This window comes from Hypanus sabinus, chromosome 8 (genome assembly GCF_030144855.1).
Source record: "Hypanus sabinus isolate sHypSab1 chromosome 8, sHypSab1.hap1, whole genome shotgun sequence".
Taxonomy (NCBI): Eukaryota; Metazoa; Chordata; class Chondrichthyes; order Myliobatiformes; family Dasyatidae; genus Hypanus; species Hypanus sabinus.
In genome coordinates, this window is record NC_082713.1 from 143,786,467 (window position 1) to 143,805,784 (window position 19,318).

General features: G+C 40.5%; 1 protein-coding gene across 6 annotated transcripts in view; it reads left to right on the forward strand.

Moving 5' to 3' along the window:
- ttc38 (tetratricopeptide repeat domain 38) overlaps positions 1 to 19,318 on the forward strand; it is a 64,800-nt gene that overhangs the window by 30,803 nt on the left and 14,679 nt on the right. For all 6 annotated transcript variants that reach the window (XR_009513679.1, XM_059978084.1, XM_059978079.1 and 3 more), the window contains exons 4-7: positions 1,741 to 1,912; positions 11,234 to 11,407; positions 13,514 to 13,589; positions 18,841 to 18,960. Coding sequence is in view for 5 of the 6 variants with exons in the window: in XM_059978084.1 (XP_059834067.1) it covers positions 1,741 to 1,912; positions 11,234 to 11,407; positions 13,514 to 13,589; positions 18,841 to 18,960 (542 nt within the window). In the remaining variant the exon portion in view is untranslated. The remainder of the gene's footprint in view (positions 1 to 1,740; positions 1,913 to 11,233; positions 11,408 to 13,513; positions 13,590 to 18,840; positions 18,961 to 19,318) is intronic.

The window sequence follows — 19,318 nt, forward strand, 5'->3', positions numbered from 1 at the left end:
TGAAATCTTAGAAAATGTTTAGAATAGCAACAAATTTAAAGTTCAAGGAGGAGAAAGCAATGATGAATAGGAGTCAAAGGAAAACTCTAATGGAAAATGGTTTTGAAAATTTATTGAGCAATCAAATTGCTTTTCTGTTCAAATTTTAAGGCAGGTCAACCTTCTTCACTCACGCTTCTTGTATGAAAGAAGGATGGTATGTAAATGAGTGGACATAATTGATCTATTAAAGAAGACTAGCAACCCTAAACCTCAGCCTTCGATTTCTGCTCACAGAAGTTCTATTGGACCTGATGAAGTGCCATTAGAGTATCTAGAACACAACAATTAAACTACATTGCAGCTATGACTCTGCCTTGTCTCAGCTGAACCGAGGCGGTGGGGCCCTGGGCCGAGAATGAGGAACAAGCGGAGCTTTGACTGATTTAAGTGCCAGGCTGAATTGGGAAGGTCGGGTGCGGGCGGAATCGTGGTGGAGGGTCCCGAGCGAAAAGCATATTGTAGGAGCAGATCCCGAATCTGAGAGTGGATTGACCCACTGTGTGGCCGATTGAAGCACTGGGCTGGATTGAAATGGTCAAGAGTGCCAGGCTGGGGGCGAGGGACAGGCTGGCATTCAGCTCGTTGCTCTGTGAGGTTGACTCGTCTCTGCGCTGAACTGAGGCTGTGGCCTGCAACCAATGGGCTCCTGGATTGGCTGTGACTGGCTTCATGGCTGTGAGCTCACTTCTTTGAATTTCAGTTCTGAGTGTTATTTGCTGACTTTTAATTTTTTGCGTGATTTGTTTTTTCTCCTTGCATATTGGGTGTGCGATGGTCTTTTTTTTTTAATGGGTTCTACTGGGTTTCTGTGTTTTGTGGCTGCCTGTAAGGAGACAGATCAAGGTCTAAATAGTTCACATACTTTGATAATAAATGGACTTTGAACTTTGACTGCAAATGTTAGTTTCTGGAGCAAAACAAACTGCTGGAAGAACACAGTGGAGGCAAAGCAATGGACAATGTTTTGGGTTTAGCTACCTGGGTTGGTGCAGGATCTCAGCATGAAACATTGATTGTCCTTTTGCTTCCAAGATGCTGGCTAACCTACCAACTTTTTACAACAGTTTCTACTTCAAATACATTCGACTGTCCTTTGGAATTAAATGATTCATCGTCTGAACCCTTAGTGCCTAGGTGGCAAATGGGCCTCCCCACCAACCCGTTACCGCTGCCCAAATAATCTGAAAACAATGGAGAAAAAGTAGCCAAACTATTTTTTTTCCCCCAAAGTGAAGCACATTGACATTGATTGTTACATTGATTCTCCTTTTATCCTGTTTACCAGTGTAAGCTGTGAACATTTTATTTATGCCACTGATAAATGCTACTTCTATTACCTTTTGGAAAAATAAAGTCTGCAAGCCAACATCGTTGTACAACCTGCCAATTCTTACTCTGGAGTTGATTCTCAGCAGTGGAACAGCTGCGAAGTTGCCAATGAAGCTAAACCAGTAAGATCATTTTCACAGGAGTCACAAAATCTACATGGGTAAATACCAGCAATTTTGTCTGGAACTGCTAACAAAATTCAGGTAGAAATTTACTAGGTGCTGATGGGGAAATGTTACTTTATTGCTCATTTTCCAGCTGTTGAACACTTTGTCAATTTTGCCTCATCATTGCTTTATTTTCCTTAACTACATAATTTCTCTTTACTAATTGGATACCATATATTTTTGCCTACCTTCTCTCCTGTAGTGATGGGCCATGTAATTATAAATGGACTGGAGCTGATTGGAACAGCACGGTCTGTTTTACTGGATAAGGATCTGGATACCTCCATCAAGAGGATGGTTGAACTTTCAAAGACACAACAGATCACTGAGCGGGAACATTTACATGTGGAGGCATTGAGGATGTTTGCAAAGGGGTAGGAAGAGTTGCTTTGATAAATTTTTCATTTGTAATTAAAATGAAAATCTTATTTTGATGCCCATGACTAACTTTTTTTATTCCACATGGACCAATCAAAGGGCTTGTCAAGTTTCCATATTAGTGTAGATGGTACCATCCACACCACTTACACCACCTGTATTTATATTTAGGATAATCTTTAAGTCTCTGTAAAGCACAACAAAGTTAATGTTAGGAATAGTAACACGGATGCTTTTAAAATCATCTTAACCTATTAAAATATATCATAGTCTACTGGGATCCAAGGTGATATCAATAATCAGCACAACCCGCAGGTATGTGGGATTGATCAGTAAAAGAAAAAGTATAAGTTCTGTGTGCAGTTTTATTAGTGATAACAATAAAAGAATGTTGTTTCCAACTATGTTTTCAGGGTGATTTTATTGGTTAAAGTTTAGTGAGTCCCAGAGCCTTGGGGATTGAGCATTGCTGACCTAAAAAGCAGAAAATTTTGATGTGCTGTATATTGACTGTAGTCATCTGAAAGGGCCCTCAGACCAAAAGCTAATTATGACTATACCATCACCTTTAATGGTAAATCAGATTAGCTTGGGTTTGAGCCCGTAATTAAGGGCGCAGGTTTCTACATAACCATATAACAATCACAGCACGGAAACAGGCCATCTCGGCCCTCCTTGTCCGTGCCGAACTCTTAATCTCACCTAGTCCCACCTACCTGCACTCAGCCCATAACCCTCCACTCCTTTCCTGTCCATATACCTATCCAATTTTACCTTAAATGACACAACTGAACTGGCCTCTACTACTTCTACAGGAAGCTCATTCCACACAGCTATCACTCTCTGAGTAAAGAAATACCCCCTCGTGTTTCCCTTAAACTTCTGCCCCCTAACTCTCAAATCATGTCCGCTCGTTTGAATCTCCCCTACTCTCAATGGAAACAGCCTATTCACGTCAACTCTATCTATCCCTCTCAAAATTTTAAATACCTCGATCAAATCCCCCCTCAACCTTCTATGCTCCAATGAATAGAGACCTAACTTGTTCAACCTTTCTCTGTAACTTAAGTGCTGAAATCCAGGTAACATCCTAGTAAATCGTCTCTGCACTCTCTCTAATTTATTGATATCTTTCCTATAATTCGGTGACCAGAACTGCACACAATATTCTAAATTTGGCCTTACCAATGCCTTGTACAATTTTAACATTACATCCCAACTTCTATATTCAATGCTCTGATTTATAAAGGCCAGCATTCCAAAAGCCTTCTTCACCACCCTATCTACATGAGACTCCACCTTCAGGGAACTGTGCACTGTTATTCCTCGATCTCTCTGTTCCACTGCATTCCTCAATGCCCTACCATTTACCCTGTATGTTCTATTTGGATTATTCCTGCCAAAATGTAGAACCTCACACTTCTCAGCATTAAACTCCATCTGCCAACGTTCAGCCCATAACCGGCATAAATCTCCCTGCAAGCTTTGAAAACCCACCTCATTATCCACAACACCTCCTACCTTAGTATCATCGGCATACTTACTAATCCAATTTACCACCCCATCATCCAGATCATTTATGTATATTACAAACAACATTGGGCCCAAAACAGATCCCTGAGGCACCCCGCTAGTCACCGGCCTCCATCCCGATAAACAATTATCCACCACTACTCTCTGGCATCTCCCATCTAGCCACTATATTAACTATCTTTTTATATTTTAACCTCTGAAAATATTGCTCCTCACAGATATTTGAGAGTGTGCCCTGAACACTCTGGTGAATGAGGTTTGCTGTTTAATTATTCTTTTGCTTTGTTTTCTTGTCTCTTATACTTTTCACTAATTGGACACCATGTAGTTTTCACTGGTTCTGTCTCAGTGATGGCGATTTAACCATTAAGAGATAGGAGCTGACTGAAGCTTGCTGTTGCTTCATTTATGTGTGCATGCAGCCTCTCAAATGTCTTAGATACATTGCAAAGGCATTCAGCACAACCAACGGCACCAGACCAGGAGGGTCTCTGCAATTTAAACTGACTGATGAACTAGCAGTTTAGGTCTGTAGGACCTTTAGTAATTATTAGATGCAGGTTTCTGAATGAAAAGTCAGCACTTAAAATGACACGGAGTATAGAGGAGTTGCAAGTCATTTGTGTCTGTCCATTTGAATTGGTAGCCCAACCACAGTGTTATGAAAATTAGTTGGCTTTTGATTGTTGACCTTTAGTTTAATGTGACTGGGTCCAACCTGGGAAACCTGCAAGGAGGCACTGGATATGATATTAAGGCATGCCTGATACTAAAGTAGCTAGTCTAATTACAGTGAGAAAGAAAAGGCAAGGAAATGGTTGTAACTATCAAGTTTAAATCTGGGAAAATCATTTTAAATCTAAAAACTCAGAATACAAAGTTCAAATACATATTTATTCCTTTTCACACCTTGTGGAACATCAGGCAACGTATTTACTGTCTCTGTCACACTTTGACTTTTTTTATGAGGCCAAGTTGCTAGCTCGACACTGAACCCAGCACAGATAGAAAGCATGTGAAGAGCCAGCCGTATTTGAACCCAGGACCAGTTTGCTGCTGATGCCACTACACCATCGGCCAGCATAAATACAGTATTATATAGTGGAATTTCCAGGTCATTAAGTGTTTCACAAACCTTCTTAAAGTATAACTTACTTTAATTCTTACAATTCACCTTTATGTAAAACTGCCATACTTGGGCAGATTTAAGTGTCCATTTTCTGCTGTTTATCCAAATGAGCTGACGAGCTTATAACAAATAACAACGGGCATGTAATGTAAATGGTCCTTCTCGTCATCTTCCTCAATAGCTCACCTTTCTTTATGACACAAATAATAATTTTTAAAATGGCATATAGAAAATAAGGCAATTAACTAAAAACTGAGTCAAAGAAGTAGCTTTTAATTAACATCTTAAACAGCAAAGTGAAAGAGAAAAGCAGTGGGGTATAGGATAAAAATTCAATAGTTCAAGTGGTTGAAGACATCTCTTAGGCTATGAAATAATGAGCTTGGGAAGGCTCAAGGATTTTGGAGGAGTGCAGATGTTAAATCCAGAGGATGCTGTAGGGATCTGGAGGAGCAAGACCATGGAAATTTTTCCGGGGAAGAAAAGGATAAACATTTGAAGCCCACCTAAATATGTAAATATAGAAACAAACATCCAAGGATTTGGCTGAAGAGAGAAACTTAAAGGCAAGGCTTAATGCAAAATAGTGAAGCAGAGAGACTAAGAAGATTTGGGAGGAAATTCCTGATCTTTGACATTTAACCAGTTGATGTTTGGTCTGGTAATAGATCAACTAAAATTAAGATTGTGTAAAAGGGCAGAATTGTTGATTCATAAATTCTGAGAAATGCAAACTGGAGTTTCATAGAGGTACTGAAGATTTGGGCCAAGGAGGAATATAAAAACTAGAATGTTAATTTTGAAGTTTAGCTGTTTGGTGATCTGAAAGCCATTGTCAATAATCGTGGGCAGATGGAAGAATAGGATTTGCTGTATGATGGGAAGCAGAGTTTTGGATAAAGTAGGTCAAAAGATAAGACGCCAGGAAATGGGTAGGAAATTGTCCAGAGACAACAGCAACAAAACAAGCAAAGGTTTAAGTAGCAGATTTGCTGAAGCATAGATAGAGTGAGGTAATGGAGCAGATAAGTGGACGTAAGATCACCTTGTTCAGAATTATTCATAAGATTTGTTAAGATCTGTGTAGCATTACTGCTTTTTAGCACATGCACACACACCTCTTGCAATCTACTCTTTCTTGTATTCTCATCATCCCACTCACCCAGAAGAAGGGTTCCATACCCTGCCTCCTCACAGACACACACAATATTTAAAATCATGCATCAAGTAGAGATGTAGATTACCCAGGCAGAATATAAGTGGTTTCTCCTCCAGTTTGTGTTAGGAATTACAAAGAGTTAATAACATTTTCCTCATCTAAATGGTCTTTTCATTATTCAGAGGGTCTCCCTTGACCTTGATTCCTTTGCTAGAAGCATTTTTTCCAATCAAGTTCCTTAAGGATTTTGTAAATTTCAATGAGCCAACCTCTCATTCTTCTGAGCTCAAACGAGCACAAGCCCGACAAATGTAAGAAAATACAAGTCTGGTCTTTTGAACCTTTCCTCGTATGGTGAACTACTCTAATGAATTTTCATTATACTCCCCTCTATCAAGTAAATCCTTTGTGGGGTAAGGAGTTGAAAAGAGTCCACAGTCCTGCAGCTGCAGTGTCATTGCAGTAAAGCATCTTCACTCCTTAAACTCTGTTGTGTTAAATGTCAATACGTATACCGTTTGCCTTTCTCAGTAACCTTCACCAACATTGTGATAGTGTCAGTTTTATCATTGATGCATCTATTAAATCAATAGTCCTTAAACTATGCCTGTGGCTGAATCTGGTTTAATTAATTTTTCTGATCACTGTCCCAATAAATCCTTTTTTTAAAAGCTGCATGGATCAAATTAACAAGTCTTAAATAAATTATTTGGAAATCTGTATAAATTTGACCATGCACACCAGAAAGTGTGCTGGGCATATAGCAAATTTTAGCAAAGACCGGCTATATCTACTTGAGATGGTCCTGTGGGAGGGAGCTAAACGACAATGTGACCTTGACCTTTCGTGAAGTGAACAGATAAGACACAACAGGAGAGCTGGCACAAAGATTGGTGGAGCAGTTCACTGTTACCATGACAACTGCCTCCGAACACCTGAGTCTAAACCAGAAGCGAAGGTGAGACCAGCCAATCAAACACGAGAAGTAAATGAGCCAATTGAACAGAATGCACTGCAACAGACCCACGTCATTCTTTAATGAAATTGTTGTTTCATCCCCTTATTAAGCCTTCACATATTAAAAAAACACATGTATATATTTAAATCACAAATATATTGAAATGTGATTGGATGAGGCTTCTTATGTTCCTCCCATAGATAATTACCTGTTTGAAATGCTAAAAGAAGCCACTGTGCTTTATAGGTAAGATAAGATAGCATTGAAATGAAACCTAGGACAAATTCCCAAGCAAATATAGGAAACATAGTCTCTTGCAGGCCAGCAAAACCTCTTCAAAAGGATATTTAACAATAACATTGCCACTGTTAGAGTCAGTTCCTAACAAAAGGCAGCAAGGTTTATTTTCCCAATGAAAGAGTTTATTAAGCAATGAATGATGTGTGCAGGGGGCTATGCAAGCCCAGAAGTGCAGGACTGTTTTGAAACAGTGAGTCTATCAGTAAGCACAGTTGCAAGAACAATAGGAGGAGATGGATGACAATTTGTTGATGTAATTTCAAAGATATGTTTGCTTTGTATGAGAGTTAAAATACTGATACGTCAGTTACTTGTGTTCATCTGTAGTACTCACAAGTTGTCAAGAGTTACTAGGGGCTGCATTGTATGAAAGGTACTACTACAGAAATAGATGTGTTTTGCAAATGTCTTGCAGAACACACCAACATCTTAATTTAAAGCTAAAGTCTGAAGTGTGTTAATACTGACAAGCAAGGAACATGACATGGAAAAATACTGGGTTGATAAAATTAACATCCCTGAAAACACAGTCCTAGCAAAAATCTATTGTACTACAAATTGCTTTGTAGAAAGTCACCAGACATCGACAAAGTTATTCCAACTTTGGTGTCCGTGGTAAACTTAATCTGTTCTCGCACACTGAACCATAGACAATTCCAAAGTTATTTGGAAGGAATTAAAGTACTGCACAGTGACATGATCTTGTACAGAGCCATCAAATTAAGTAGGTGTGGCAAAATGCTCAAAAGCATTTAGAGTTGTATACCAAAATCAACACATCATAATGATAGAAAAATGTGGGCCAGTGAAAGAATTTTTTATAGTCATTGCTCAGGTAAGTTAAATTTTCAACTGATCTCAACATTAAATTGAAGGACAAAGGAGAGCTAATCTGAGATTAAATAGCTTTGTGAAATGATTCCAAATAAAACTATCTGTCTGGTTAAAAACTAGCTGCTTGAGGGGAAAAAACTCACAAACTTGCAGCACAGAAATTTATAAGTAAACAATTTCATGAGTAATATTGCCAAAAGCAAGATTTATGACTTCCCTGTGTTTATATGCATGCATTGTGCATTGCTGTCTCCCAAATTTGTACTACTGTTAAGTAAGTTACAAACAGATAAATCACACAGAGCTTCAGAGAACAATTCTTCTATCTTGCCAAGGAGAATGATTACACATTTATCAATGACCCTTTTGTTTTTAAAAAAAAATGTTTGAGGACTCCTGCAAAGTTTATTAAACTATTCATGATGCACACGACAACAAAATATGTGCAGAAAAACAGGACTGTGTTCAAGTAGTGAGTCTGGAAGCAAACGCTTCATTAGGAGGATAAATAGTTGTGTCAGTAGCCAAGTGCAGAGAAAATACTTCCTGTCATTGTAGAACATTCACTCACTACATTTTTGAATGGATTATAGTAACGAATATATCTCTTAAGGTTGAATTTTGAAGTTCTCTCATTTCAGGAGTATATTTTGGCTTTTATTAGTATTTGACATTCTCACTAAAAAAGACAGTCAAAGTATATCAAATGTGCATTTTCTGTGTGCATTAATGCAATTGAATTGGAATACTATGTACATTCAAATCCACATTGAATTGTTAGGTACTAATTTTTTTTTTCTTGTGCTTCAGCAAGCACCTTTATAAAAATGCTTAAAATATACTCTTGAATTAAATATTTGGAATAAGAACACCAATTTGAATGACAAAATCCATCATCTCCTTAAACAGGGGTTCCCAAACATTTTTTTTTAAAGCCACGGTCATCTACCATTCATTGAGGGATCCATAGACCCCAGGTTGGCAGCCCCTGCCTTAAAGGAAGCAGAGCTGAAGCTAGACTGTGTAAGTGTGTCACATTAGATACACAGATTCTCCTAAAGTCAGGGTACAGCTATTTCAAATCAGGAAACAGCTTCATGTGGAAAAAGTGCACAGAAGAGTCACATTCGCCTTTCAACTTTCTGAATGTTGAGAGATTTTCCACAGTGTGGCTAGAGAACTGGAATTGCATGTTCCATCGCTTTCTAAGTCAACAATTACAGTATTCCTCCATCATCATTCCTGCATTTTCACTTTGTTCATCATTAAACATAAATACCTATACTAAATTGCCATTTTCTTGGGGCTTTCATCGAGGGTCTTTTTACACCAGGCACATCTTTCCCTCTCTTCCCCCGCCCCCCCCCCCAACTTCCTGCTTTCCACAGGGATCGCTCTCTATGCGACTCCCTTGTCCATTCGTCCCTCCCCACTGACCTCCCTCCTGGCACTTATCCTTGCAAGCAGAACAAGTGCTACACCTGCCCCTACATCTCCTCCCTCACTACCATTCAGGGCCTCAAACAGTCGTTCCAGCTGAGGTGACACTTCACCTGTGAGTCTGTTGGGGTCATATACTGTGTCCAGTGCTCCCGGTGTGCCTGCCTGTATATCGGTGAGAAATGACGTAGACTGGGAGACCTCTGCTCCATCCACCAGAAAAAGCAGGATCTCCCAGCGGGCACCCTTTTTAATTCCATTTCCCATTCCCATTCCCATTCCCACATGTCTATCCATGGCCTCCTCTACTGTTGCAATGAAGCCACATTCAGGTTGGAGGAGCAACACCTTGTATTCCAACTGGGTAGCCTCCAACCTGTTGGCATGAAAATCGATTTTTTTCAAACTTCCAGTAATGCCCCCCCTTCTCCATTCCCTGTTCCCTTTCCCTCTCTTACCTTACCTCCTTGCTTGTCCATCACCTTCCTCTGGTGCTCCTCCCCCTTTTCTTTCTTCCATGGCTTCTGTCCTCTCCTATTAGATTCCCCCTTCTCTAGCCCTGTATTTCTTTCACCAATCAGCTTCCCAGCTTTTTATTTCACCCCTCCCCACCCCACTCCACCCCTTCTGGTTTCACATATCACCTTGTGGTTCTTCCACTCCTCTTCCTCTATTTTACTCTTGTCTCCTCATTTTTTTTTTCTCCCGTCCTGATGAAGGGTCTTGGCCCAAAACATCAGCTATACTCTTTTAGCATGGAGGATACCTGGCCTGCTGAATTCCTCCAACATTTTGTGTGTGTCGCTTGGATTTCCAGCAACTGCGGATTTTCTCGTGTTTATGCTTATTGCATTTCATTTTCAGCTGTCCTCAGGCAAATTCGTGCTTTAAAGCCATCATGCGTATCACAGAATTCTTACTGCAGCTGTCTTCTTGCAGTACATTTCCCGAAAGCTCTATCCACAAGACTGATTCTGGTACCAGTTTATGTATTGCCTGAGCAATCACGTGAGTGACATTGTCCCTTCCACGTGCTTTCTTTTAATTTTAGTTACTCTTTCTGTGTTGTCATTAGTACTGCCTGGAGCTTGGGAATGGATTCTTCAATTCTATATCTGATGTGTTACTCCAAGACATGACAGCCCCTTTTGTCAGTGACAGCTCTGCACTTATTTAGATGCGAGAGTCTGCAAATGCTGGAAATCTGGAGCAGCACACAAAATGCTAGAGAAACTCAGTGGGTCAGGTAGCATCTATGGAAGGAAATGGACAGTCAACATTTTGGCTTTGAGGCCCTTCTGCAGTTATTTATAAGGCAGTTCAGGCTTTATCTTAATTTCTTGATCTTTTTTTTCATTCAATTAACTGGGTGCACCTTTAGCTTCTTGGCCCATTTCCACCCATGCATCAACTTTCCTAACTTCCTCTAACCAGTGTGTTACATGTGATGAGTGGAATCCATCAGTATCCTTGTCCATGTTCTGAAATCCACGTGCAGCATTCCAAAAGCAAAATTATAATCTATGGGGTTAGAATTCAGTGCTGACATAGAGAAGGAAATGATATATTTTTCCAAGGAGGCCACTGGAGTGTTAAAAATTTTAAACCCTAGTAGTTCTGCAGTGGTCATTTTCTGTCAGCTGTAAAAGGGCAATGCTTCCCTGTAAACAAGGGTGAAACTTACATGAGGGTTCTCCTCTTTATCACCCATAACTGGTGAAGCTGCTGCACAAAGTAGGGAGAAGTAAATAAGAACCTCTGATAAATTCACTTCCTGTATTCAGCTGAAGCAGCAACAGATAAAACTCATGCTCTCTGAAAAACATAAACATTAATAAAGCTGATGTTCAGTGAAATGTTAATCATACAGTCAAAGTAAATTTACAATTTAGGAATCATCAATGAAAGTAATTTATACACAAGTTAAGAATTGTGCTAACATTCTTTTGAAATGTTTTGTTTAGGTCTCTTCCTAAAGCATGTGACATCTGGGAACAGATACTTTTGAACCAGCCAACTGATATGCTGGCATTGAAATTAGCACATGATTCCTATTTTTATCTGGGATATCAGACACAGTTGAGAGATTCCATTGCACGGGTCCTTCCTCACTGGACACCAAAAATTCCACTCTATGGGTAGGTACTTTGTTTTTTTGGGATCAGCAAACAGGAAGAGATAAAATTCACCATCAATATCTTCTTAATAGCTTTTCATTTGTGTGGCTTTATTAAAATGTGATAAAAGAAATCTCTCAAATATTGTATTTGAAATATAGTTATTTTGGGCTTTTTCAGTAATATCTGTAAATAATAGAAATTGTGCTTTGTAAACTGGAGCTGATGATATGATGATAGTCACCCCGCCCTCCAGGTTCTCATCTCAGCATCTCTGAGGAGAAAGGATAGATTCAACCTGTTCGGTTTTCACTTGCCGTCATCTAAAAGGTCAGTTGTTTGGACTGATGCTAACAGCTTCCAAGCAGCTGGTCAGCCACATAGCCTGACATTGCAAAAGCCTTGTAGGGAAGGACTACAGTCTAGGCTCCTAGTGCCACTGGACATTGAGGGGCTGGGTCACATGTGACAACCTCGCAAGCAGTGTGCTTTTACAACGTTTGAGACTGAATCATTACTGGTGAGGATATATCCTCGGCTTTGACAAGTGAGCTCTTTGTACTCATTTCTGTGTATACTTCTAAGATTCTCTTCTAAGGGAAAGCATTGAATTGCTTGATGCAGTGAATATCTTTCACTGCAATGTATTTACTGTATGTTTTAAGAATGATTATTTTTGGGGAAACAGAACTTGGAATTTTTATAAAGTAATTGAATAAATCTGGAGCTGGCAGGGATAAAACTTATTAACCATGCTAGAGGGGTTCTATAAACAGACCATCAGCCATTATAGCTAGCATTCCATGGTCTGATTTTCTTTTGCCTTGATAAGACAAGAACTAGTTGGCATAAATTTAAAGTCAGAGATTTAATAGGAATCTGCGAGGCAGTTTTTTCACCCAGAGGGTGGTCGGTATATAGAATGAGCCTCCAGAGGAAGTGGTTGATGTGAGTATATTAACACCAGTTAAAAGGTGCTTTGACAGATACATGGTTAGCAAAGGATGGGGGCCAGCTGCAGGCAAATGGGATTGGATGAGAATATTGGCCAACATAGATCAGTCGGGTCGAAGGACCAGTTTCCGTGCTGTATAACTCTGCGACTCTTTGATCTTAAAAAGGCTTTATTTCACAAAGATGTTACAAAAGTATAGTTATGGCACCCGATTCTGTAATTACAAAGTTGTATGAAAGACACGACCTCCAAGGTCTCAGTGCAACTTCTCCAAAGTAGTAAAGACCACTAGGAGAAAAAAAGTGGTTGCATCCTTCTAAGGATGGAGGAAAGAGGCAAAAAGGCAGATCTCTTGCACTGCATGGTGAAGTGTCATGGACAAGAATTGAGTGGTGGGGATAGAATCATGAAGGGGATGGCCCCTTTGAACCTGAAAGGGAAGAGGGTGAGCATTGTCTTTGGTGGTGGAATCTTATTGAAGTTGGGGAAATCACAAAGGAGAATCTGTTGGATCTAGTGGTTGGAAGGGTGGAAGATAAGGACCAGAGAACTCTAACATTGCTCTGGTCCAGAGGAAGGGAGGGTGAGAACAAAGATATGGGAAGTTCATGGGCTCTGTGTCCAGTTTGGCAGAGGGCAAGCCATGGGTCAGGAAGATGTTTCAGAGACTTCTGTGTCACTGGAAGCAGGAGATTGAGAATGGAAAGGAATGCTTACAGAGGCAGTGTAGGAGAATGTAAAGATACCTGTGGAAGTCTGCATGCTGGCCTCAAACATCTATTGTAAACCACTCTACTGAAGTGGAGGCATAAAGTTAAGAAAGACAAAGTCAGTTGTACTATGTGAGTTGAGAGCAAGGTCAAAATTGGCAGAAAAAGTAGTAACGTTTTATATGTAATTAGCAGCATTATTTAAATTCAGCATTGTTAATGGTTTGAAAAAATATTGGGATAAATTTTCATCTTCTGCAACACTTAAAAATGAGTAATAGCAAGTCATTTTTTCATTTTTCTTTATGTTTTATTGCTATCATTAACCTGATTTCAGCAAACCTGGAAAAGGAATGTTTGAGGAACATAACTGAGCAATTTACAATATAATAAAGAGGCTATTAATGAAACTATTAAAAATCAGGATTAGTTTACATTGCTTTGTGTTGTTTCTCAATGTAGCTATTTGAAAGGAATGTACTCGTTTGGGCTGGTGGAGACAAACTTTTACAATCTGGCAGAAAAAACAGCCAAGGAGGTAAGTGATAATTAAATGTCTTTATTGTACTACAAATGCCCGGTTGCTCTTATCATGCCCGTCTCTCAGAGAGAGACAGCTATGGTAGGTAGTGAAATGAAAGAGAGGCTGCACAGTGAGCTGAAATGTCTGCTTTTGGACCCACTCTTTATAGGGGTTGAAAGTTTCAGTGGTGAAAAGCATTCATGAATATCCTTCACTGCAGTGTATTTATTGCATGTTTTAAGAATGATGTTCTTAAGTTGATATTCATGCCAATAGGTTGAGGATATAGAAAATTTGTGAATTTTGGAATAGAAGATGGTGGCCCTCCGCCCTGGGAGTGCCCACACTGTGGCATACGAGGAGGCTATCGCCAAACATGTCAGAATAGGAATGGGAATCGGAATTAAAATGTTTGTCCACCCCATCGGGAAGTTTTTGGCAAATGGAGTAGAAGTGCTCAACGAAGCGGTCTCCCAATTTATGATGGGTGTCACCAAGATCAGGTCTAGGTATTGAAGGCTGAGTGAAGACGAGAGCTGCTATCATGGCAGCTCAAAGCTCCTGAAACCCGGGTTCAATTCTGACCATGAGTGTCATCCCTGTAGAGTTTACCTGTTCTCCCCGTAATTGTGTGGGTTCCTCTAGCTGATCTGGTTCCCTCTCACATCCCTAGGCACTCAGGTTGGTTGGTAAAACTGCCACCAAAATGTAGTCAACTGATAGAATATGATGGGATGTTGATGGGAAAGTGAGGAAAATAAAAATGAGATTAGTGGAGGATTTGTGTAAATATTTTTCCCTTGCTTTGACTCTTAATACTGTTATACAATTGTTATGAATAAACCTGATTCTGAGTAACACACACAAAATGCTGGAGGAACTCAGCAGGTTCAGCAGCATCTATGGAAAGGAATAAAGAGTTGATGTTTTGGTTTGAGACCCTTCATCAGGACCCGTAATTCGGTCTAGGTCTGAAACGTGATCTCTTTATTCTCAAAAATGTGGAGGTGACGCCCGTCAGGAAAACCGATGTAGAGGAGGCTAAGTTGGAAGCACCTCTTCTACCTTGGTGACACCCATCATAAATTGGGAGACCGGTTCGTTGAGCACCACCACTCCATCCGCCAAAAACAGAACTTCCCGGTGAGCTGGACAAACATTTTAATTCCGACTCCCATTCCCATTCTGACATGTTTGGCCATGGCCTCCTCTTGTGCCACAGTGAGGGCACTCTCAGGGTGGAGGGCTTGTATTCCAAAATTCACAGATCTTCTATATCCTCAACCTTTTGGCATGAATTATCAACTTCTCCTTCTGGTTTAAAAAAAATCCCTCTCCTTCCCCTCTTCTTCTGTTCCCTACTCTAGCCTCTTACCTCTTCTCACATACATATCACCTCCCCCTGGGTCCTCCTCCTCCTGTGGTCCACTGACCTCTCTTATCAGATTCTTTCTTCTCCACTCCTCTACCATTCCCTCCCGCCTGGCTTCACCTTTCACCTTCCAGCCTGTCTCCTCTTTCCCCACCCTCCACTTAATTATTCCAGTAACTTTCCCCTTCCTTTCCAGTGCTAACGAAGGGTCTTGGCCTGAAACATTGACTGTTTACTCTGCTGCCTGGCCTGCTGCGTTTCTGCAGCATTTGGTGTTTGTTGTTTTGGATTTCCAGCATCTGCAGATTTTCACCTGTTTATTATTGGTTTAACATTTTTTTTTTACAGCAATCTGAACAGGAACCAGGCAGTTAACAAACATGGGTCTTCGCATCATTATGTGCATATCTCACATAATTTTCACTGAAAATTCAATGGAGTAAAACTTTACCTGACAATGCAAGTTTAACATAAAATGTGTTCCCTAAGTATGGTCTCAGGAGTAGTTTGGATTGGCTGTCAGAGGAAGTAGCAGTCCATCCCTCTCAATGGGACTAAGCATGTAAATTCAAGAGCATGCTTACAGAAGTGTAAAAATACCTGTTGTGTTGTATACATTAGACCCTCCTCTCCCCTCCCCTCCCCTCCCCTCCCCTCCCCCCTCATTTTTTAAATGACAAAATCGAACCTGCTTCTACTGGAAGCTCATTCCACACAGCTACCACTCTCTGAGTAAAGAAGTTACCCCTAAACTTTTGTCCCCCAAGTCTCAACTCATGTCCTCTTGTTTGAATCTCCCCTACTCTAAATGGAAAAAGCATATCCATGTCATCTCTATCTATCCCCCTCATAATTTTAAATACCTCTGTCAAGTCCCCTCTCAACCTTCTACACTCCAAAGAATAAAGACCTAACTTGTTCAGCCTTTCTCTGTACTTAGGTGCTGAAACCCAGGTACCATTCTAGTAAATCTCCTCTGTACTCTCTAACTTGTTGACATCTTTCCTATAATTTGGTGACCAGAACTGTACATAATACTCCAAATTTGGCCTCATCAATGTCTTGTACAATTTTAACATTACATCCCAACTCCTATACTCAATGCTCTGATTTATAAAGGCCAGCATACCAAAATCTTTCTTCACCACCCTATCTACATGAAATTCCACCTTCAGGGAACTATGCACCTGATTCCTAGATCACTCTGTTCTACTGCATTCCTCAATGCCCTTCCATTTTACCATGTATGTCCTATTTTGATTATTCCTACCAAAATGTAGCACCTCACACTTATCAGCATTAAACTCCATCTGCCATCTTCTAGCCCATTCTTCTAACTGGCCTATATCTCTCTGCAAGCTTTGAAAACCTACTTCATTATCCACAACGCCATCTATCTTAGTATCATCTGCATACTTACTAATCCAATTTACCACCCCATCATCCAGATCATTAATGTATATGACAAACAACATTGGACCCAGAACAGATCCCTGAGGCACACCACTAGTCACCAGCCTCCAACCTGACAAACAGTTACCCACCACTACTCTGTGGCATCTCCCATCCAGCCACTGTTGAATCCATTTTAGTACTTCAATATTAATACCTAATGATTGAATCTTCCTAACTAACCTTCCATGTGGAACCTTGTCAAAGGCCTTACTGAAGTCCATATAGACAACATCCACTGCTTTACCCTTGTCAACTTTCCTAGTAACCTCTTTTTAAAAAAAATTCAATAAGATTTGTCAAACATGATCTTCAATGCTCAAATCCATGTTGACTGCTCCTAATCAGACCCTGTCTATCCAGATAATTATATATACCATCTCTGAGAATACTTTCCATTAATTTACCCACCACTGACGTCAAACTTACAGGCCTATAATTGCTAGGTTTACTCTTAAACCCTTTTTAAACAATGGAACCACATGAGCAATACGCCAATCCTCTGGCACCATCCCCATTTCTAATGACATTTGAAATATTTCTGTCAGAGCCCCTGCTATTTCTACACTAACTTCCCTCAAGGTCCTAGGGAATATTCTGTCAGGACCCAGAGACTTAATCACTTTTATATTCTTTAAAAGCTCCAGTACTTCCTCTTCTTTAATCATCATAACTACCCTTCTTGTTTCCCTTGCCTTGCACAATTCAATATCCTTCTCCTTGGTGAATACCGAAGAAAAGAAATTGTTCAAAATCTCTCCCATCTCTTTTGGCTCCACACATTGCTGTCCACTCTGATTCGCTAAGGGACCAATTTTATCTCTCACTATTCTTTTGCTATTAATATAACTGTAGAAACCCTTTGGATTTATTTTCACCTTACTTGCCAAAGCAACCTCGTATCTTTTAGCTTTTCTAATTTCTTTCTTAAGATTCTTTTTACATTCTTTATATTCCTCGAGCACCTCATTTACTCCCTACTGCCTATATTTATTGTAGATTTCTCTCTTTTTCTGAACCAAGTTTCCAATATCCCTTGAAAACCATGGCGTTCTCAAACTTTTAACCTTTCCTTTCAACCTAATAGGAACATAAAGCTTCTGTACCCTCAAAATTTCACCTTTAATGACTATTTCTGTATTACATCCTTCCCATAAAACAATTTGTCCCAATCCACTCCTAAATTCTTTTGCATCTCCTCAAAGTTAGCCTCTCTCCAATCAAAAGTCTTGACCCTGGGTCCAGTCTTATTCTTCTCCATAATTATATTGAAACTAATGATAACTGGACCTGAAGTGCTCCCCAACACATACCTCCGTCACCTGACCTATCTCATTCCCTCACAGGAGATCCAACACTGCCCCTTGTCTAGTTGGTACCTCAATGTATTGCTCTATATATTATTCTATATAACACCCTGCAGAGTTAAAGGTCATCATGCTTCTCTTCCCTTTCTGTGCATAGCAGGCAAACTACTAACGATATAGAAGCAAAATCTGCCGAATTGATATGGGCGTCTTAACAGATTTTCATTAATGTTTAAATGAAGCACAGGTTCTTCAGTTTGCTAAACAGATTCTGCTGGTACTGAGAGCAGTGGTGAGTGTAACTGCTGGGTTGGTGAGGCCTTCACCTCTAATGGATCAGTTTATTATCGGGAAGTACACAGTACACAACCTGAAATACTTACCTTCACAGACATCCATGAGAAACCGAACCCCAAAATAATGAAGGACAGAAAAACATTAGAACCCCAAAGCCCCCTCGCCCCTCCCTTGCACAAGTAGCAACCTCCCCCCCACCCGCCTGTTCCAGCAAAAAGCGTCAGTACCTGCCACCCACCAAGAAACAGCAAAGCACCCAGGATCTGCAGTCAACGGCAACTATTGTTTACCCGACAGTTCGACATACCACAGGCTCTCTCTCTCACTAACAGAGAGAGGGACATCCCCCGTTTTCACAGTGAAAGGGGAGGCTGACAGTCACCAATACGATATTACAGTCTGCCACGTCGCTTTCCCATACATGCACCGCTGTGAAACCCTGAGGTTCCACCTCCCGCGACTCCTCAGCCAACAAAACCCAGCCCGAGCTCAGTCATCTGCAGGGCCGCACCCCAGGGGCGTCATCTTCCAACCCACGCCTGGAGAACGCCGGAGAACAGTCAGCCGACGAGCTCCAGGAACGGGAACTCATCAGCCGTTTTTTAAAAAAAACGTAGTTTGAGCACCACTTGCAGATCAGGACCTCAATAGAACCCCACCCACCTTGAAAAGAAAGAAAACAGAGACATCAAAGAGAGGAATTAAGCTGTTTTTTTGCAGATGAGCTCGGAGAGGCAGCCAGTTGGCACCATCTTAATTCTGCCCAGCTAGGGAACATGACACGAAAGGAAATCTACAGTATGAACTGTTATTCTATTTTTTTTCTCCCCCTTCAAAGGGATTAGCTTTGAACCCGTCTGATGCCTGGTCTGTTCATTCCCTTGCACATGTGCATGAGATGCGTGCGGATGTGGATGGAGGATTAAAGTTTATGGAGGAGACAGAAGAAAACTGGAAGGTAGGCAGCAGCAGAAATTGGAGCAAAAGTAAGTGAATCCTGATCCGGCTCATAAACGTGACTCGGGCAGTGAAGTGTGAAATCAGCACCATGGAATGGAAAGATTTTAGACAAATGCTATTCTTGGAAGGTTATTTTTGTTTATTTGTTTGGTCTTCCCATGGGTCAGTGAGCTGAGGGAGAAGCTGTTGACATTGTATTAATGTAGTATGCTTTCTATTATGTACATTGGAAAGGAAACTTACTGCTTTTCTTTGCAACCAGGTTGCTGATAGCAGGGATACAAGTAATATAGTTGCCTCTAAGCAGCTGACCCCAGCATGCCGGTTTGGTGAAACTTTATTGTGATATCTTCATC